A 22,234-nucleotide genomic window follows, 5' to 3' on the forward strand; every position below is an offset into this window, starting at 1 on the left:
CCTAGAGAGCCACATTCCACCTTTAGCTAAGATCCATTCACAACCGGTGTGCTTGGTCTGAGTCTCCTGCCACAGAGGGCCTCAAGCTGGTCTTTGTCACTTCACAGGACTTCAAGGCGTCGGGAACGGAATCCGGAGATGGCAGAAACTAGAAGGAAATGACCTATGTGGTAAATTCTCTCATCTTCATTTTACTTTCTTTCCAATCTCTTGCATTCAACACATTGAAAAATGTCTATGAATGTTGGGTTTCACTTGTTTGATGACTGGCCTAAACATCTAACCACTCAGACTGTGGCTGCTTGTGACTTAGCCAGGCCTCTGGGGCCACCGTGACCCTGGAAGATTTCCCTTGGCATCAGGTCCCCCAGTTTCCTGGAGGCTATTGGGGGGCAGTGCTGTGAACTTGAGTACCCACTCATTCACTGGCTGAGCTATAAAGAAAACCTTGGCATCGTTTGGGATAGTGGATTTGGGTGTGTCCCCAGGGGATGGGCTTCCCAGGTTATGCAGGGCATCCATCTTTTAAAAATATTTTTAAACAGGGAAGACGGTGGCCCGCCTTGGGTGGTGTTACTCAAGGCCTGGGAAGATGCCAGTCCAGGGTTCTGTGGCTCTTGGCCTGGAACCCAGAATACAATAAGATCTGAGAGAAATCCCAGCTTCCAAAGCCACCTCTTTATGGTGCCAGGCGTCAGTCACCCTGCAAGCCCAGGATTTCTCTGGCAGTGCCATGCATGGACCATTATACTGGGCCTTATTCTGGCCCTCCTGGACTCATAAGCCCAGCCTCCATGGACAAATACTGTGGAACTGCACTTTGGGCATGTGAGAATCCTAGCAAGAATAAGACCTCCACTCCCAGAGCCCCAGTAGGGGACTTAGTCAGACCCCGGCTATCTGAGCCCCAGGATCAGATGACTGACTCATCAAATGCCAGTGGGAAGGACCCATCCCCCATGGCCCTCCACAAATGGAGAAACAAGACCCCAAATGAACAAGACTGAGCACCTATGTTCTGCCATCCTTCTGACAGTAACAGAAGGAGAGGACGAACTTCTAAAAGTAAATTCATTCATTCATTCCCTCAGTAAAGGTGTACAGTGATTGCTTTGTTCTGGGAAGTGTTCCAGTTGTTAGAGATGAAACTGTGAATGGAATAGTCAGGAATGCCTGCCCTCCTGGGGCCATGTTAGAATGATTGCATCATAATGCCATTCACCACAGCCAAGTCTCAGCACCCTGGAGGTGAAGAGGTTGCCTGTGTCCCCTGCGCTATGCATGGAGATAACTCATCCTCAAGACACCCTCCCCCAACCAGGGACTACCTTTGGAGTCCTGGCTGATGGGCATGCATGCATGGGATGTCTTCCTTAACCTTGCTGTGGGACCATCAAATGGGAGACACACCAGCTCTAGCTCTACCTAAACAGACAGCAACGTTAGCAAAACTATGCTGTGAGCTCATGGGAATTACGAAAAGAATCAGACCTCCAAGAGACCTGACAGCCTCAGAAGCACGTAGCAGCCCATGCAGGCAGGCATGCCCTGCCAGTGTGGGGGTGAGTGGAGGGCAAGTGGCTCATGTAGGAGGAAAAAGACACCATGTCTTTGTTTGTTACAGCTCCTACTTCACCTGAGTTGTTGGAAATTCATCTTATGGGTTCTTGAGCATGTTATTACATTAGGAGAGGACTGAAGTATACTGAATTCATCCCCTTTTTACCATCTTCAGGGTTCCTGGTTTGGAGGAAGATTAGTGGAAAAACATAACAAAACACAAAGAGACACGATGACTATTATGAGACTCTTCTTAAAGACGTGAAGTGGGTACTAGGTGCTAGCAAAGAAAGAGAATGCTTAAAGTAGTTCTTGCAAAATCACCCAAGAGTTAAGAGTTTTAGGTAAATGCAGGGCTGGAGAGAGACCGCACAGAGGCCTTGAGCTTAAAAAGGATTCCACCACTCCACCAACATATGTAATTTAAAATTAACTCTAAGTAAAATTTTATTTATTTTTTCAAGTGACAGGCTGGCATGCATGCAGCAGTTAAAACTACAGCTCCTTTCTGTGTTTTCTGATGGTGAGGTTCTGGGTACATACTTCCCTTGCTGGTGCCCAGGTCACCCAGCCCTGGTGACCAGCATTGTGCCCAGCCCTGGAAACTGGACGGGTTTCACCTGAGAAGGACGCACCTGATGGCTTGTGCTTGGTGGAGGGTGGACAAATGTGGATGAACATGCTGTTGGTCCAAAAGAGCACATGTCCCCCCTCTTGCTACCCATGCACTCCTCTGGCTGGGGCGCTGGCAGGGTGGGGGGAGCCCAAGTGTTCCAAACTTTTCCGAGCAGCAGGTGTTTGGGCTGAGCCATCAGCTTGCCCAGCAACGGGCTTCCCCTGCTGTGATTGGCTGCTTTCCTTGGTCCTGGCCAAAGTCTGCCTAGCAGCACAGGGACTAATGCCTCACAGCCACAGGGAAACCAGTTGTGCAGCCATGACTATAAATATCCTTACAGCAGCTATGCCAGCCAATCATCCTCCTTGAGGATTCCCTTCCCAGATCCTGTTTCCTCCACCCGCCAGCCGAGCGGAGATTACAGCCAGCTGCGCCCGCAGGAGGTGGCCTCTTTGTCCTCGCCTGGGTCTGGCCTGGAGCTCCAGCCTAGCACATACTGCTTCACCCTGAGTTGGCACACACAGTGGTCCTGACCCTTGCCCAACTGACCAACCTCAGCCTTCATGGGGCTAACTGACCTGGTTGGGCCTGCTACAGAGAAGTCTAGAGTGGGTGGGCTTTCCCGGGCAAGACCCCCCCACAGGAGGATGGCAATCCAGTCCAGCTCAGTGGGCCAGCCACCCACTGTGACCAGCTTCTGCCTGGCCCAAGGCATGGAAATGCTGAGTGGCAGCTCTGGTTAGGTATACAAGCAATGACATATGAACAGAGCCAAATCGGGCCAGTGCTCCAGAGGCATGCTTGCACCTGTGCCAGTGGTCACTTCCAGGGACAGGCCCAACAGCCTTTTTGCAGCTCAGCAGGAGGCCAGGGGAGAAGATGGCAGGCCAGGGTGGTAGTGGCCCTTCCCCAGCCTCATTCCTGCCCCTCTGAAGCAGAGGTTCAAGGGCAAGACCAGACTACCACAGCAGCCATACATGTACAGCAGAGATGTAGGGGAGGTAGTACTTCCCACAGGAGGGGCAGGGGGCACCCTGCCATGGTCTATGGCAGGAGCTGGGCATGTCTCCATAGCAACCTGACTCCACTAGGCTCTGAGCATGGCTCTGTGTACCAAGGACATGAATATCACCAATGCATGGAGAGCATTCACATGGCAGGTGCTCTGCAAATGTTGGTGAACCTAAACCAAACTGCAAGCACCCCAACTCCGAGGCTAGAGTAGGAGCGTACCCTCCATTCCTCTCAGAGAGAGATAGATGGCTGAGTTAGGAGTCAGGAGACTTGGGTTCAAGCCTGGGGTCTCACCTGGCCATGGGGTCTTTGGCAGAAAGTTAACCAGTCAAAGCCATGGGCCCATGATCAAGATAAGAGCCTTCCAGCTGCTCTGTAGAAAGGTGTGGAGATCAGGGAGGCCTCACGCTGTGCTATGGAAACGGGCCTGGCTGTACCAAAGTCAGGAGCAGTGGTCACTTAGCCCATGGGAGGCGTGCCCAGCTTTTGGAAGAGAAACTAACCTCTGCTGGCCCCCACTGAGAGTGAGAGGCTCTCAGTGTGTGTACGCGGGCTCCTAGGCACTTGCCTCTGTGTTCAGGTGTAAGATTCTACTGATTCACACGTGTTGATACCCAGCCTGGCAGCTCTCTGCTCTGCCCAGGGAAAATTCCATCCTACTCTGGGCCCTGTGGTCACTGCAGGTCCCTCTTGTCTTCCTTCAACAGGAAACCTGGTGGAGAAGCAGCATGCCCAGCAGACTCAGGTCATCACTTCCTACGACAACCAAGGTAAGGTTCTGCCACTACCTGTCACCTCTCCCCCAGCTCCTGTGTGCCCAGATCTGCTGTCCTGGCCAGAGAGAGTGGGGTCAGAGCACAGACTGTGGAGAGCAGGGCCTTCTCTGCCCTGGAGATGCCAGAGCACCCTTCCCTCCCCCACATCCCATGGGAAACAGTGAGAGGCTGCCTGTGTCCTGGGATAGGGCAATAAAGTCCTTGGGCCACAGAATCCACTGCTGTCATCATCATCACCCTGGCTGTCATCACTTTCGCTGAGTGCTAACCTCTCGTCAGGCACCCTGCCAGACCACGTACATGGTCATTCTCATGTGAGTTATGCCTCACAACAGTCGTATTTGATCGGTACTCTTATTGTCCTCATTTTACAGATGACTAAACCAAGGCTTAGAAAGGTGGTCTTTTGCCCAAGATTACATGGCCAGCAAGAGTCAGAGCTGGAGTAGTCTGTGCCCTAGCACCATCCCCGCCCCCCACCGCCCCAGCCACCATCAAGGCCTCAGCTGTTGCTCCTCTCACAGCACTGCTTCTACAGCCGCCCTGGGGACCGGCTCCCCCCGCCAGCCCGCCGTGGTCAGGCCCTCCCTCCTTCCGAGTCACAGCGGTTCCCTGGCCTCTCCCCCTGAGACGGAGCCTTCCCAGACAGGGCCCTCCACCCTGGGACAAGTTTAACTCAGCAGGGGGCAGTGAGAGGGCCCTTCCTTAGGAATCCTCACTTTGCTGGACGGATCCTCCCAGAGGGGAGGGCATCCGCTGCTGACTCTGCTGGGGACTAGATCTGAGAGCACCTCAGGGTGGAAACAGGGTGGCTCAGAGCTACAAATGGAGGAGAGGCCAGGTTAGAGCCCCAGCCCAACGTCCACTCCCCCACTCACTCCCCTCCCCTCCCTCGGCCCTGGCTTTCTGCTCTGGATTGAAGACTCAGGGCCTGGTGCCTGAGCGGTCTTAGACTCAGACCTAAGATGTCACCCCTGGTGCCCTCAGCGCTCATGTCCTAACTTGTAAGGTAATGTCCAAAAAGCGGTGAGGAGGAAGCCCTGGAGGACTCAGAGGTTCTCAGGGAATTGCTCTGTAACACCAGCTAACCCAACATCCCCAAGGAAAGACGCTGGCAGATAGTGAAGAGTGGCCTGTCAGCTCGAGTTTCCAGCAGGAAGTGGCTAGTTCTTCTTGCAGTCTAGGTCAGTATCCATTTAGGGCAGGATTCCTGGGACGATGGCTCCAGGACAAACCCAAGGTCACTCAGTGGGCCCACCTTGACCTGTTACCCCTCTGAGCACTACAAAGACAAGCCTGGGCCCCCCACTTCTCTGAAATGGACTAGCAGCAAGCAGCTCACCCCAAATAAGAGTGAGTGACATAAGAGTGAGTGATAGCTCACTGAAGTGAGTGTGGATTCAGTTCAGTTCAGTCGCTCAGTCGTGTCCGACTCTTTGCCACCCGATGGACTGCAGCGCTGAGTGTGGATTAGCAACTATTTATCTTACTTAGTTCTGGCCATTCCCCCTGGTGGGGTCATGATATTATCCCTATTTACAGAGGAGGAAGCTGAGGCTGAGGATGCTGTGGTCCCCAAGCAGGGTGCTCCTGCCAGACCTGTAGGGTAGGACTGGTGAAATGGGGCCTTCCAGTCACCAGAACCTCGCCTGTACACTATACCCTGGCTCTTGTGGGCCACTCACATGCCACCTCCCAGGATCTGAGGCTTCCAGAGGTAGCCTTGGACAAGGTCCACTGAAGGTCAGGATGGAATGGGCCCTCCAGGTCTTATGGAAGCCTGGACCACAGCGAGGGAGAGGCTGCCCTGCTCTGGGGCTGAGGCAGAGTCCCCACTCGTGCTGATCCATTCATTTCACAAAAAGCAGCTCTGGATGATGGCACTGGGGATCCACCAGAGAACACAACATACAATGTTCCGTCCCCGTGAAGCTGACAGCTGGTGAGGGAAACTGATGAACCTAACCAGAAAAATGCAAGGTGTCAGATAAGGCTGGGGGAGAAAATAAAGCAGGAAGGGGCATGTAGGGGGAAGTCACACAGCTGAGTGTTCATTTCTGGTGGCTGCTGTAACACATAATCTCAAACTTGGTGGTTTAACACAAATGTATTTATTCTCTTCAATGGGCCTCTCAGGTGGCTCAGTGGTAACGAATCCGCATGTAATGCAGGAGACCTGGGTTCAATTCCTGGCTCTGGAAGATCCGCTGGAGAAATGGCAATCCATTCCAGTATTCTTACCTGGGAAAACCCATGGACAGAGCAGCCTGGCAGGCTACAGTCCATGGGTCACAAAGAGACGGACATGACTTAGCAACTACAACAATATTCTCTTCAACAGTTCTGAGACTATAAATCCCATACCAGTCTCACTGGGCCAATCAATCTCTTGGTCAGCATCAGGTTCCTTTTGGAGGTTCTGGGTGAGAATCTTTTCCTTGACTCTGCTGGCACTTGTGGACTTGTAGCTGCATCACTCCAGTCTCTGCTTCCATCGTCACGTTGCATTCTCTCTGTAAAGTAGTTCTATCCCCCTCTGTTTTATAAGAATCCTGGTGATGGCATTGGGCCCACCCAGATGATCAGGATCACCTTCCTATCACGAGATCCTTAACTGAACCACATCTGCCGAGTCCTCTTTGCCGTAGAAGGTAACATTCACAGGTTCCCGAATTAGGACATGGATATCTTTAAGGGCCATCATGCAGCTACCACAGGGAACAATTTAAAATAGAGTGGTTGAGAAAGGCATCCCTGAGGTGACATTTGAGTAAGGGAAGTGATGAAGGAACAGGTCACACGGCCTCTGGGGAAGAGCTCCCGGCAGAGGGGGTGGTAACTTTATGCAACAGGTGACAGAATGATCACGGGAATCTTGGATCTTCACGCAGAAGAGGTCTTTGCAAGATTCATCTGTGACGGGCATGTGCGTTGAATGAGAGAAGCCTCAGTGACCTCAGCCCCGAAAGTTATTCTTGACAAATCAGATTTCTGTTGAGGCCTCCTTCCAGATCACCTACCCTCATCGCCAGGCAGACTGTCTGTGCCTTCTTTGATCAGGCCTGCACTAGGCTCCAACTGCTGTGTTTCCAGACCTGGGACATCCCTGTTGAGCTTCATTCTGCAGAAAGAATCATGAATGGCCCTGGGTTTACAAGAGCCCCATGGAAGCCAGGGTCACTTAGGCTGCAGGAGACAGCCTTGGTCACACCTACTGGCTGGTGCCCCGTGGTCTCGGCCCTGACCTCTGGCACACTCGCAGTCACCCCACAACTAGAGCTGCTGAGCAGGGCTTCCACCCTGTGTCCGACCATACCCGGTGCGGCATCTGCAGAGCTGGACTGTCCCCGTCATCAGTCAGCTTGCTATTCCTAGGGTGTCAGAGCTTACACTTCCTGCACTAATGCTGACTACCGCACTCTGGGCAGAAACCTCTGAACACCCAGCCCAAAGCAAGAGTTGGGTTTTTTAGAAATACTTTAGCTGAGATTTTCTGACTCAGCTACTGCAGGAAAAATTCCAAGGCACAGAATCCAGGTTGTAAAGGTGACAGCCAGTTATGGAGAGAGTTAAGGACCATCTTAAGTCAATGATGACAAATATCTGACATGAATGCCATACCACACCCGCCCCCAGCACACACACAAATACACTCATGCATGTATGCATACACACACTCACATTCATACACACACACACACACACACCTGACAGTCTTTGCTAATTGATAAGCGCTCCAGGCAGCCACTTCCAATCACTCAGAGTTAATGAACAACACAAAATCTGTTTGCCATCTCTGTATTAGGTGTTCAGAGCAAATTAGGTCTTCAGACAAAGCCTGATTCAAACCCGCAGAGACCTGGAGAGAAGCTGTCGGGTGGGAGGACTCTCCTGATGGGGTAGAAGGCAGGCCCAGGGCAGCAGGTCGTGGACATGCTTAGGCCTGCCTGCTGCATCGCCACATCTCTGGGGGTGGGAACAGGGTCTGGCAACCACTTCTCAGGTGTAGCAGAAAATAACCACTAATACACTTTTACTAAGACAGTCAAAGTTTCAGCTTCACAAAATGCTGTTTGGGTGATAGCTAGTAGAACTGGGAAGTGGTAACGTGAGAAAGTCTGAAGCAGGTGATCTGAAATCCCAAGAAGGCCTCCTTTGGGTATACTTGTAACTAAGATTAGCGTCATGGTATCTGACTGTACTTAGGGTTTCAATCTCACTTTAAAGTTTGTCCAAATGATATTCCACTTTTTATCATTGGCAAATTAATGTTTTCTTTAAATTAAGAGTTTTGTTTGGTAAGGAATGTTGTAGTTGGCAAACTCCTAGCACTTCACACCTTTAGGAAGCACGGGGTGGTACTACAGCCCTGTTCCCTGGGGATGGTGTGTCCAGGTCCAGGACCGTCTGGAGCAGAGAAGCCTCCCTCCCAGAAGTGCCCTTTGCACACCTATGAATGAGAGTGAGAATCACACCCATCAGAGAGGCCGGGAGCTTTGCTGTTCTCTTCAAGGGAGTGACGATTAACAGCACCACTTGGGGCAGAGCCAGGAGGGGGCCTCAGGAAAATGTCAGACCCTGGGAGTGGTGGGCCAGGGAGAGGTGAGGCAGAGCAGGAAGGGAGGGATGAGAAGGGGTGACTGATGGAGCTTCCGGCCAGGTGAGTGCCCAGTGGGAGAGCACCTCAACACCCACCTCGGAAAGGGCTTAAAGAGTTTTGATTTTCAGCTCGCTCATTCTCTGACAGAGCGACTTGGCTGGATAAGAGTAGTTGAAAGTACCTGGACGTTAGGAGAAGTTTGGGAAAGAGGTTTGTTGTTGAGCCCCGGTAGTTCAGCTGGTAAAGAATCCACCTGCAATGCAGGAGACCCCAGTTCATATTCCTGGGTCAGGAAGATCCCCTGGAGAAAGGATAGGCTACCCATTCCAATATTCTTGGGCTTCCCTGGTGGCGCAGCTGGTAAAGAATCCACCTGCAATGCGGGAGACCTGAGTTCTATCCCTGGATTTGGAAGATTCTCCTGGAGAAGGGAACGGCTACTCACTCCAGTATTCTGGCCTGGAGAATTCCATGGACTGTATGGGGTCGCAAAGAGTCAAACACGACTGAGCAATTTTCACTTTAAAACCAGTAGTCAGGGCAGCTTTGCAACTTCTCTCCACTTCCAGAGACTGTTGCAGCCCAGCATTTTCCAAATTTTGTTTGATGAAATAATGCTGAGTCAAGTAGACTTCTGCAGAACTTCTCAGATGGTTGTGTGATGCGACCTACAAAAGGGGAGGAAGTGGACATTTTTCTCAAACCCTTTTTCTTACAAAACATCTAGTGGGCAAGTATAGCTTGGCACCCACTTTGAAGACCAACTCTGAGTGTTCAGGTGGAGAAAATGGAAAGACAGTGGTGAGTAGACCCATGCCCCGGGCATTGTGGGAAGACACACAGGTGTCGTTTGCTGCCCATGGCGATGGTAGCAGATCCTCTGACCAGAGCTGAATGATGCTTTGAACTCTGAAACACTTAACATCCTAATTGTCAAGTCACAGGCTGATTTTCTCTGCCAGTGAATGTGCTAGAAACTACAGTCAAAATGAATGTTAACCCCTTCAAAGTAATCCCTTGGAGGCCGCTTTGTATCTTTTAAACTTGTTTAAGAATTACTATCCTTAACACGCAGAACAAGGTTATGAGCTACACAAGAACGTCAGTATTGTTATTCTGTGAAAACACTTTTAGCAGGCAAAGGATTAGTAAATGGAGCTCATATGAAATCAATAAGGAAAAAGATACCACATCAGTAGGAAAATAAGTGATTCACAAAATAAGTTTAAAATGGCAAATATGTGAAAAATACTATACTGAAAATTTAATAAATACACAAAAACAGTGAGATGTCACTATTCATTGATTTAAAAAAAAACTTAAAGGATTAATGACAATCAAATGTCAAATTTTTACATTACAAACCACCCCAAAATTCAGTTCGTTAAAACATTTAACAGCTCACAAGTTTACGGGTTGTCCAGATGTTCTTGTCTAAGCCACACCTGGCTGATTGCAGATCTTGGCTAGCCTCACCCCCGTGTGTGGTCAGTGGGAGGGCTAGCTGAAGATCAGCTGGTCCAGGGTGGCCTCACCTGAGATGGCTCTGCTCTGCTCCATGTGGTTTCCTGCCCTCTGCAGGCTGGGTTACATGCAGTTACATGGCAGTTGTGGCTGGAATCCCAAGAATGGAAGTGGAAGCAGCAGAATCTCTTGGCATAGCTTCCAAGCCTGCACAGCATCATTTCATGCTAACTGGCCAGACCACATCATCAGACCAGCCCAAATGTGGGAAAGAATAAAAGAAAGAAATACAAAGTATTGTAACAAATTTTGCCACTAAACACAGAAAGGGTGAGCAAAGCAGACACTCTCTTACACTGTTGAGAGAATCATAAAATCATTCATGAGATTTTGCCAATATCTAACAAAAGCCTTAAAAATCTCCATACCCTTCAATACATGTTTAAGAATTTGTTTGAAGAAACTGATTTGAAGAGTGTGTAAAGCAGTGTGTCAGAATGTTTGGGTTGCCCTGGTGGCTCAGTAGTAAAGAATCTGTCTGCCAACACAGGAGGTGCAGATTCGATTTCTGGGTCAGGAAGATCCCCTGGAGGAGGAAATGGCAACCCACTCCAGTATTCTTGCCGAGATAATCCCGTGGAATCCCATGGACAGAGGAGCCTGGTGGGTTACAGTCCATGGAGTCACAGAAGAATCAGACACTACTTAGCAACAAAACAACATCAGAATGTTCATCACATCATTGTTTAAATAGCAGAACATTTGGGAAATCTTAAATATCCAACAAAAAGAAATTTCTTCTTATGATTATAAACCATCTATAGAATAGAGTACTATGCAGCCATTTAAAATGACTTGTGATTATATTCAGTAACATGTAATGTAAACACAAGTGAAGAAAGCAGGATACAAAAGCATGTTTATTATTATCCTGCTTTGCATCGTCACCTTCTATTTTACATCCTTCTGTATCACATAGGTTCTGTTTTAATTCTACTTTTACTTTTGCGTTTGATTGGTATTTTTAAATTTTTATTTTAATTTAAATTAGCATACAGTATTGGATTTTCTGGTGTGCAGTTCTATGTGTTTTGACACATGCTCAGATTCATGTCACCACCCCCACAATCAAAATACAAAGCAGTTCTGTCACCCCCAAAATTCCCTTGTACAGACTCTTTGTATAGATTCACATCCTCCTATCACTCCTAAGAGTATTATTGAGAAGTACTGCTTGATATGGCTGTACCAAAAGGTGTTTATCCACTCACCCACTGAAGGACATTTAGATGTTTCCAGTTCTGGGTAATTATGAATAGAGCTTCTATAAGCGTTTGTGTACATGTTTTTGTGTGAATGTAAAGAGTTTCATTTCTCTGGGATAAAAGCACAAAAGTATACTTGTTGAGTCATATGTTAAGTACATGTTTTGCTTTTTAAGAAACTGCAAAACTATTTTCCAGAATGGCTGCATCATTTTACAATACCACCAGCATCTGTGAGGGAATCTAGTTTCTCTGCAACCTCATCAGCATATAGTATTATCATTACTTTTTATTATTGCTCTTCTAATAGATGTGGCATCTCATTCTGCTTTCAGTTTGCATTTTCCTAATGGTTAATCATGTTGAACATCCTTAATTTCTTATTTGGTGAGACATCCATTATTTTACCCATTTTCTAATTGGATTGTCTTTGCACTTTTGTAAAAACTCAATTTGCCGTATTTGTGTGGGTCTATTTCTTAATTCTATTATGTTCCATTGAGGTATATATCTATCACTTTGTCAATATCACACTGTGTGATTACTGCAGCTTTATAAACATCTTAAAATCCGTTGATGTCCTCCTATCTTTTTCTCAAAATTAACTTGATTTTTCTAGTTGCAATATCTTTCTATCTAAATTTTAGAATCATCTGGCCTATATTTACAATCTACGAAATTTCTCCAAGGAGTTTAATTGAAATTGCATGAAATCTATACATGAATTTAGGGAGATTTGCCAACTTGACAATACTGAGTCTTCCAATTCATGAACATAACATATTTCCCTGTGTATTTAGTCAGTCAGTTCAGTCCCTCAATAAGGTCCAACTCTTTGCGACCCCATGGACTGCAGCACGCCAGGCTTCCCTGTCCATCACCAACTCCCGGAGCTTGCTCAAACTCATGTCCATCAGGTCGGTGATGCCATCCAACCATCTCATCCTCTGTCATCCCCTTCTCCTCCTGCCTTCAATCTTTCCCAGCACCAAGGTCTTTTCCAATGAATTTAAGTCTTCTTTAATTTCTTTGATCATAATTTTTAGTTTTCAGCATAAAATTCCTGCATTTTTTTAAAGATTTACACTTAACTATTTCATTTTTTGGAGCCTTGGGAAATAGTAATTTAAAATTCAATTTCTAATCATTTATTGTCAACATATATATAATTGATTTTGAGGTGCTGACCTTGTATCCTGTGACCATTCTTAAACTTACTTTTTAGTTCTAGGAAATTCTTGTATAGAATACTTGGGATTTTTCCATGTAGACAGACATGTCATCTGTGAATAGGAGAGTTTCACTTCTTTCTTTATAATCTATATGACTTTTCTTTCTTTCTCTTTTATTTCTATTATTTCACTGGGCAGAACTTCAGTACAGTGTTCATTAGGAACAATGAGAGTGGCCATCCATGTCTTGTTCCAAATTCCAGGGGGGAAAGATTTCCACTTTTCACCATTAAATATGCTGTTAGCTCTAGGTTTTTGGTAGGTGCCCTTTTCCAGATTAAGAACCTTCCTTCTATTCCTACTTTCTTGAGAAGTTTGTTGAGTGGTTATTAAATTTTGTCAAATGCTTTTTCTGTATCAATTGATATGATCATGTGAGTCTTCTTTAGCCTGCTAATATGATGAATTACAATCACTGCTTTTTCAAATATTGAGCTAACCTTGCATTCCCAAAGTGGTATATTATTCTTTTACTATACTGCTGGATTTAATTTTCTAATATTTTTTTTGAGAATTTTTATGTTTATGTTTACAAGGGATGTTGATCCATAGTATTCTTTTCTTATACTGTCTTTATCTGGTTTTGGTATCAGGTTGATGATGGCCTCATAAAATATATATGAAGTATTTGCTGCTCTTCTATTTTCTGAAGGATCTTGTGCAAAATTGAATTTTAAAACTACTACGACAGTTTTATTAGAATTTGCCAGTGAAACCATCTGGACCTGCTTTTGGTTTGCTTTTTGTTTGTTTGTTTTTGGAAAAATTTTGAACTACAAGCTTGGTTTTAAAAATACATATTGGAAATTTCAGGTTATTACTCCTTCAGTGAGTTTTGGTAGTTTATAGCTTTCGAGGAAATGGTCCATTTAAGTTGCAGAAATTATCTGTATAGAGTTATTTATGCTATTCCTTATTATTCTTTTAGTATACATGGGATCTATAGTGATAACCCTTATTTCATTCCTGTATTGGTATCTTGATTCCTGATTTGTGTCTTGTCTCTTTTTATTTGGCCACTCTAGTTAGAGGTTTATCAATTTTACTGATTTTTTCAATGAACCAGCTCTTGGTTGTGTTGATTATTCTGTCATTATTTCTTCAAATATTTTTCTGCATCATACTATTTCTTCTCTATTTCTGGGATCTCAGTAACATGAGCATTAGATCTTCAGGTACTGTCCACAGGTTCTGTTCACTGTTTCTCTCTGTTGTTCTTATTGAGTAATTCTGTTGATCTGTCTTAAAGTTCACTGACTCTTTTTTTGGTCATCTCTATTTTGCTATTGAGTATATGCAGATATTTTTTAAACAATTGTATTTTTCAGTTCTAAAATTTGTATTTGTTTCTTCTTTTTATCTTCTAAGTTTTGCTAGTACTTTGTATCTTTTCATTTATTTCAAGACTATTTACCTCACTTTTTAGAGCATGGTTATCATGGCTGTTTTAAAATCTCTGGCTGATAATTCCAAAATCTGTGTCACCATAGGGTTAGCATCTGTTTATTTTCTTTTCCTTTTTAAGTTGGTATTTTCCAGGGTCTCTCTATACCGAGTAACGGGATTTTCGCCTTTGCCAGATCTGCCCTGCACATGCACATGCACCCCACAGCACCCAATCAAGGCATTGTTTTACACCGTAGTTTAGTTCTCAAAGACTATGATATAATGTTTAGGATGAGAGCATGCACAATGTGAACGAGATCCATTCATGTAGAGGTGACCACAGGAGTTCATCCATAACTTAATGGAATTGCTCTCTTGATTCCCTCCTCTCTACAACCCACTTGCCAGTCCTCCAGCCCTAAATCTTGGGGCTTTAGCTTTCCTACTCTTCTGGGTACATCGCTGTGTCTGCATCTGGAAACAATCAGTGGAGAACAGAGAGAGGGGAAGAAATCAATGAGTATTTTCCCCTACACTCTTGGGAATCACAGCTTCACTGGTAACCACCTCCCCTACAAATACTTTGGTGTCTGTTGGGCCACCAAACTCACTGCTGCACTCATCCCAGCAGAATTTCCCTGGGGGCTGAGTCAGGTGATGAAAGAAAAAAGGGAAAAAACAAGAGAGGGTTTCCTCCACTATGACTCTTAGAGTTCTCCTTTCTCACTCCACAAGCCAAAAGAAAGAACTTCTCTTAGAGCACATTTCCTCTGCATCCACTGTGACCTTCTGCGTTTGGGGCTGCCTTTGAATCCAGTCTAGGTAATGCCATAGAGGAGGGGAATAGTCAACTCTTCCAATTTGATGATGCTTTAAATTCTAATCTTCTTCCCCAGTTTGCCTTCTATCATTTGCTTTGAAGAGTCCTGAAATAGTCGGTCCATTCATTCTTTCTAGTGCATTGAGTGGGAGAGACATGGTGGGAGTTGTTTGCTCCATCTTGCCCAGACCTGGAAACTGTCTGCTTATTTCTTGATTTGGGGTTTTGTAAACAAAAATTATCTGCATATTCAAAAGAAAGTTCCACAACTTGTGTGTTGTTATTCAAACATCTGTCATGAGACACGGCACCCTTTTCTGGCAGCGTCTGGCTGAGAATATCACCTCCTATTCGTTTGCAGGAACACAGCTGACAGTGGAGGTCCACCCTCGGGATGCCATGCCCCAGCTGTTCAAGAAGTTCTCCTCAGCTAAACGTACGTACGTACAGGGCTGCTCATGTTTGGAGGGCTGGCACAGAGGGTTGGGGCAGCTGGAAGGGCCAGAGCCCAGACCAGGGAACTTTCTGGGGGAAGGAGAGGAGTGACCTGGGCCAACACACAGGGAACCAGCAGAGACATGGCAGCTTCACCCTGGGACACTCTCTTCTCTACAGTCAATAACCCCTGTTCTTGGGTCACACAAGGCATTTAGCTAAACATGAATTTCATCACAAGAATTTTGTTATTCTTAGATGCCGTGTATTGACGGCCTAAAAAGTGGCATGTGCAGTGCTAAGTGCTGTACACTCAATAAGTTTTTAACTCTTTGATATACACCATTATTAGCCCTACTTTTTAGATCAGCAAGGGCTCAGAAATGTGAGATAACTGCCTGTCTCCCGGTTAGGAAGCAGGTCAGAACCCAGGTCCGAATGAAGCCCATGCCCTTAACCACCGTGCTTGGCTGCCTTCCGTGATGTGCACACAGGCCCAGACCCAGGCCTGCAATGTCTCCACTGCTCCCTTCATGGTCCTTAGCCTGTATCTATCCATCTTGTGGCTACACAGGCTCCTGGGGAAACTCCAGCCAAGGAACAGAGGCTGCAGAACAGCCAAGGCTCAGGTGCACTGCACGTCCCCCTGGGGGGTGGGGAGCTGCAGGGCAGGTCCCCTATGGCTGCCTGGCCCTACAGCCCTCAGCAGCCAGAAGTTTGGGAGGGCAGACCCTGGGAGTCAGCTAGCTGGGTTCAGGCCTCAGCTGTGGGACCTCAGGCAAGTAGCTTAACCTCTCTTTTGCACTCAGTTTCCTCATGTACAAAAGGAGGAAAATGATTCAAGGTCCCTCAAAGGATTGCTGTGAGGTTACGTGAGATAGTCAATAAAGCACAAGCCAGGCAATAGTAAGTACACAAAAAATCTGGCTACTATTTTGAACCCCTATCACTCTACTGAAGAATGTAGATGGAAACAAAATATGAACGTAAGAAAGACAAAGCCCATTGTTTCTCAGAATGATCTATGTACATTTGCAACCTTCTATTTTTTTATTTACAGCCAACAATGACCTTCAAGGGCAAAGAATAACTTTCCTTGGCATCCCTATCCCCAGCTCCTCCTGGTTCCATCAGGGACCCACATCTTCCTGACCTGGTTTCAAATCAGCAAGAAATTCTCTCCTGTTGTTTATGGAGTCTAATGACAATTAGTGACCAGTCTGCCTTACTGGGCTTCCCTGGTGGCTCAGATGGTAAAGAATCTGCCTGTAATGCAGGGGACCTGGGTTCAGTACCTGGGTCATGAAGATCCCCTGGAGGAGGGAATGTATCACTACCTACTCCAGTTTTCTTGCCTGGAGAATTCCATGGACAGAGGAGCCTGGTAGGCTACAGTCTGTGGGGTCTCAAAGAGTTGGACATGACTAAGCGACTAATACACACACACACACACACACACACACACACACACACACACACACACACACACACACACACTGCCTTAATAGTCCTGCATTTATAGATTTGATTGCCCTTGAACCTTCCTGTGGAATATTTCCCCTCTCTCCCCTTTCATTTCTGCTCATGGTCAGTTCTTCTGAGGTCATCTGGCAGTGAATTGACTGACACCCTCAGAATCCTCAGCTGTCGTCCAAGACGGCAGGAGCATCCAGTGTGGAGGCAGGAACAGGGACTCCAGGCCTGCTGAGTAATTCCAAGCCTCAATGTCTTAGAAAATTCTTTCTCTGCTCACAGACTGAACTTCTCTTTCTTGTCATCCCCCCATGGCTCTCAGTACCCTGTGCCTCACCAGAAAGCCCAGGGCAATCCTAGCACTAGTTTGGTGGTGGGTGGGGATGAGAGCAAGAATACTGTGAGAGGGAGAGTGAAGATGAGGGGTCAGAAAGAAAGACCACCACACAGAGAATCATCTGTGCTTGCCTTTCTATTTCTTCTGAAGTGTCTCTACTCCTAACCTTTGGGATATTGTAGGTTTACAAGTTGATAAAAATGGAAACACAAGACCTCGGCAGCCTGGAGGGAAAGACACCCATGGTAAGTTGCAAAGCCTTCTTGGGGTCGTTTTCTGAGATTGAGTTAGCCTCATGAACCAATCTGCAGTCAGTTGGAAATGGCTCCCTGGGGCAGTCCCGCTCCTTAGAGCTGGGTATCTGGGGCCATCTCGGGGCTCAGGGGACAGGAGTATCATGATTGGTTGGCAATGTCTGCTATGGACACAGGTGGAAAAGTGAAAAGCTGACACACCAGATGTGATCCCAAAGCTAAAGCATAAACCCCACCAATAACAAGGCAGCCCATTATGGGAAACATTAGAACAGAATTCAGAATTGAATTAAGTTTTAAAGCAAGTGTCTGTAAGGTAGGAGGCATGTGAATCAGCAGAGTGAGACAGAGGAAGAAATCCTGAAGGGGTGATGGGCAGCCTGGGTTTGAATCCTAATTTTGTTCCTCACTCACCTTCCCATAAAGAAGGTTGAGAGCCAAAGAACTGATGCTTTCAACTTGTGGTGTTGAAGAAGACTTTTGAGAGTCCCTTGGACAACAAAGAGATCAAACCAGTCATTCCTAAAGGAAATCAACCCTGAATATTTATTGGAAGGACTAATGCTGAAGCTGAAGCTCCAATACTGGAAAAGACTCTGATGCAGGGAAAGATTGAGGGCAGGAAGAGAAGGGGGTGAACAAGGATGAGATAGTTGGATGGCATCACTGACTCAATGGACATGAATTTGAGCAAGCTCTGGGAGAGAGTGAGGACAGAGGAGCCTTGTGTGCTTCAGTCCATGGGGTCACAAAGAGTTGGACACAACTGAGCGACTGAACAACAGCAACAACACCTTCCCTGGGCCTCAGTTTCCCCCTCAGTAGACCAGATGGCATCTAAGGCTTAGTACAGTTTGTTACTTCTTCCTATTGTTTTGCTTTAAAATTAGAATAATTTAGTTAATGCCACTAGTATTTTAAATGTATTTATGCAAAATCATATTCAAATCTTACCTAATCTGCTCAAAAAGTAAATTTAATGAGGCATAAATCATTATGGGTATTTTTAATGTTCAGATATTGTAAAATGGAACCAAGAAAGGGTAAAACTAATAATAGGGTTTTCAGTCCCATTTTAGAAGTGCCATCCTTCTTCGAAATGGGGGCAGGGGAGACCTCATTTGCAGAGCTGAAGCTTGTTAAATGTGTAAGTCCATTTCGTATCCACTTAGGTCACTGTGACGGCCCTTGTCAGCGGTGCGGGAGCCAGAGTCCGTGGGGGGAGAGGGCACTGAGAAGGGGGAAGCTCAGCAGGGCCTGCTGCTGCATCCCTTCTGAGGGGCCAGCTGGGCGAGAGCCCCATGGTGAACCACCCAGGATAGGCTCTGAGGTGATCTGAGTGATCAGAGGGGAGACATCCCAGCTCTGGCATGAGACAAGTGAGCCATGATGGCACTGGGCTTCCAGGGAGCCTCTGGGTAAGACTGTACAGGACAGAAGGCTGGAGGCGATCGGGGGAGGGGAGCCAGGGCAGGTCTTGGTCCTTGTAGAGGAGCAGAAAATGAAGAAAGAAGATGCTGGGTTGCTGAGCAAAGCCACAGCCTCAAGTAGAGTTTGCACTGCCTGCCCACCCACCGCGCACCCTGCCCTCTCTTAGGACAGGAATAGCCTCAGATTCTGGTGTGTCAGAGGCTCCCCACCCTGCCCCATGTGAGGACTACTGCAGCGGGTCAGCAGGGACTGAGGGAGCAGACAGAGGTGGCCAAAGCCAGTCTGAGATTGAGAAGGAAGTAAAAGGCTTCGGTCCTAACAGGAAGAGGCCTGCATCAGTGCAGACACGCAGAAGGATCCATGTGGCCTGCTCCTGATGCTGAACTTGACTGGAGCCTGGGATCTCCTCTGTGGCTGGACAATGGCCAGCTCCCTAACCAGCTGGCAGTGCCTCACATTCAGTGCCAGCCCAGGGAGGGTTTCAGAGCAGCTTAGGCCAGAGCTGGTGGTGACACCTTGTCCCCACCAAGGAAGCCACTGCATCCATCTCAGTGGGAACAGCAGCTCTGTCTCCAAAATGCTGTCTCCAGCTCTTTTACACTCTGACTTACAGCCCTGGTTCTGACTGTGCAGCCTCCGTGCTTGCTGCTCTGCTCCTCCTGTAGCCTGTGTACTTGCTTAAAAACATTTAATAAATTATTCTTCTGCTTAAACTAAAAAAAGAGGGGGCTGTCCTCGAGGGATGTGTGGTTACACGCAGGAGCAGCCCCGCTCTGGACGCAGAGGTTTCATATCCCTGTTCTGTGCTTGCCTGCAAAGGACCCTCTCTTTGCACCCTTCCAGGGAGCAGAGTGCCCCTAACCTTACCACGTGATCCACTATCTCATTCACTTCCCCAGGTACCCCACAGATACATGCTTGAGGCCAGACTACTGGATTCAGCAACTCCTAGTGAGGGGAAGGTCGGCCAGCCATTCCAGGCCGTGTGTAGTCCCACCAGGCACTTTCCCCATCCCTCTGCTCCTCCCAGGCTTACTGTCATGTCCTGTGGCCCCAACAGCACCCCTACCCACCCCTCTCCATCCTGACATGGCAGAATGAGAGTTGATCCCCTGGAGTTGGGGGATCAGTGCTCCTTTGGCTCCATCCTCCTCTCACTCCCTCCCTGACCTCCCACCCAGCTTGCCTGACTTTGGTCAGCCTGGGCCTTGAATAAGAAAGACCCAGCCAAAGCCTAGGCTCTTCTCTGGGCTGGGGCAGGGGTTTGCTGCCTGTCCATCCTTGGGTTGGTCTGACCACTGATCAGTTAGCTCTGCAGTAGCTATCTGAGTCTGTCCTGTGTCTGGGCTCCCTCTGAGAAAGGCTGGACATAGGTGAGGGATTCTGAGGCCCAGCCTCCCTTGGGGGACCCCCACAGTACCTTAGGTACCTGTTGCCAGAACTCTTAACTTTCTCGTGGTACATGCAGTCAGTCTCCAGCTGACCATGGGCAAGGGAAGAAGCCTGTCTGGGTGCCAGACGCACCTCACCCCATGGAGGCCCAAGCGGCCAAGAACCACTATGCCCTCCTCCAACACCCAGAGTGCCCTGCAGCACATCTACCTGGGGCACCATGGCCAGGGCATCAGGGGCCAGCAGCATTGCCTGGATGCTTCCCGCAGACCACTCGTTCTGGAAAAGCTAGCAGAGAATCTGCAGGAAATGACCTGGTGGGAGAAGGGATTCTACAGCAGTCTGCCTGGGGCTGCTGAGTTCCTTGAGGTACAGTCTCTTTACTGCTGACTTCCCGGGTCTCCTTAGGGTCCCTGTGAATCTCCCAGAGGACTAGAGGAGTTGCGACAGTTCCCAAAGAAGAACCCTTCTAGGAGACCTAGCTCTTGAGAGCAGTGTTTCAGTCTAGGAGTCATGCTGAAGGTCAGGCAGTCATGACTCCTCACAAAGACAGGGAGGCCTGCACCAGGCAGTCCTGTTGGCCAGTCTCAGCCACTGACCAGCCTCCCTGTGTTTCCAGCCTACCCCTGGGATCGCTCCAGCCTGAAGTCCATGCCCTTGGACCTGCGGCAGTTTGAGAAGTTGGACACCTATGCCTCGCAGGTAGGAGAGCCAGCCCCTCTGCCTGTGTGCCCCCCACCCCTCAAGATGGCTTGGAATGTCCTGACCCAGGGTGGCAAAGCCTCTGCCCGACCCTCGTGAGTGTATCCTGAGTCCCTTGGGGGGGTGGTCCTGAGTGCCTTTTCACAGCATGGAAAGTGGATGGGGGACAGAAGGCCCAGGACACAGGCCACTTCATTCCCCCCACCCCACCTGCAGTCCTGATTCTCTCACCCTGGGCCGTACACTTTGTCCCATCCCCTTGGTAGACGCCTCTGATTAGCCCTGTCTATTCTCCACTACCCATTTGGGCATAGCTGTTGCCCAGCTCTGCCAGCCCCAGCCCATGCATGGAGGAAGTGAAAGGATGGGCGAGGACCACGAATGCCAGCACCCACGTGACTTCAGCCGTCCTCACCCCTGGAGCACATGGGCAGCTGAGCTTCCACATCTCTGGGCCTGGGCATATCTGGGGTAGGGTGGGGCAGCTACAAGAGCTGAAGCACTAAGGATATACTGAGGTCCTGGGAGTCAGGCAGGAGCTTCACCACAGAGAGTCTGGAGCAGCCAAGGAGCTGGACCCATTGCTAAGGTCACAGTGAGCTGCCTAGGCTAGTAAGCCAGGAGCTCACTGTTGCCCTAGAAAAACCGCCCTAGGGTGAGCACACGGTGGGTGCTCAGGAACCTTGCTTGTTGAACTGATGAGTGATGATAGGCGCTTGGATCAAGCGAGTCCGATTCGAGGCAGGGACATCAGTAGGAGGACATCCAGCTGTCCTGGCAGGATGAGGCATCCCTGGATGAGGTGGGGACGTTGGGAACAGAGAGGGGCTGGAGGCAGAGAGGGAGGGCCCCTCCCCAGTGTGTGTGCAGTGAAGTGAAAACGGGGAGAGGGGCTTGCCCGTCTCTGGGCCGAGTAGTGGAGGACTGGCAGGGCAGATGCTCGGCACAAGGAGTGAGGAAGCGGGAGCATGTGTCAGGGGATGATGAGTTTGTTGGGATGCGGTGAGCTCTGGTGCCTGTGGAAATGGCCACTGGGCAGCTGCATAGCCAAGCCTGGACCCATATCCAGGTTGGAGAGAAATCCTTGGGCCAGAAATCCTGCCTTGGGAGCCGTCAGATTCAGTTAAGAGCTGAAGCCCTAGAGAAGGCATCATCTTGGGGAAGGCAGGCCGGGGATCCAAAGGGCCTGGATCCGCCTGAGGCCGGGCGAGATCTGCAAGGATCAGTGTTCTGGAAAGTGCAGGCATGGTCAACAGCGTGGGCTGTTCACTCTGGCCAGGCGAGGCTAGCACAGGCTCCTTTCCATTCTTCAACATTGAAGTCCTTCTTTCTTCTTGGTAGGGGGCAGCTCAGAGGAAGGCTGGAGGCCTCAACTCGGCCCCAGCAGGCTGAGGGGCAAATGAAGGGGTGAAGGAGGAGGAAGTAGAGAGAAGACCCCACAGGAGCCTGGCAAGGAAGGAAGGCTAGATGTGGGCAG

At 48.3% G+C, this 22,234-nt stretch overlaps 1 protein-coding gene across 9 annotated transcripts in view; it reads left to right on the forward strand.

The window, feature by feature from the left end:
- KY (kyphoscoliosis peptidase) overlaps positions 1-22,234 on the forward strand; it is a 51,261-nt gene that overhangs the window by 6,208 nt on the left and 22,819 nt on the right. For 4 of the 9 annotated variants that reach the window (XM_081574139.1, XM_081574132.1, XM_081574140.1 and 1 more), the window contains 5 exons: positions 108-170; positions 3,898-3,960; positions 15,095-15,169; positions 17,161-17,223; positions 20,675-20,757. In XM_081574139.1, the coding sequence (XP_081430265.1) occupies positions 15,133-15,169; positions 17,161-17,223; positions 20,675-20,757 (183 nt within the window). In that variant the 5' untranslated portion in view covers positions 108-170; positions 3,898-3,960; positions 15,095-15,132. Of the gene's footprint in view, positions 1-107; positions 171-1,216; positions 1,563-3,897; positions 3,961-10,778; positions 11,336-15,094; positions 15,185-17,160; positions 17,224-20,674; positions 20,758-22,234 lie in introns of those variants that run through there. The other 5 variants (XR_014078008.1, XM_081574136.1, XM_081574135.1 and 2 more) reach the window with 4 other exon arrangements.

This window comes from Giraffa tippelskirchi, chromosome 2 (assembly GCF_054371585.1).
Source record: "Giraffa tippelskirchi isolate mGirTip1 chromosome 2, T2T-mGirTip1v1.2.pri, whole genome shotgun sequence".
NCBI lineage: Eukaryota > Metazoa > Chordata > Mammalia > Artiodactyla > Giraffidae > Giraffa > Giraffa tippelskirchi.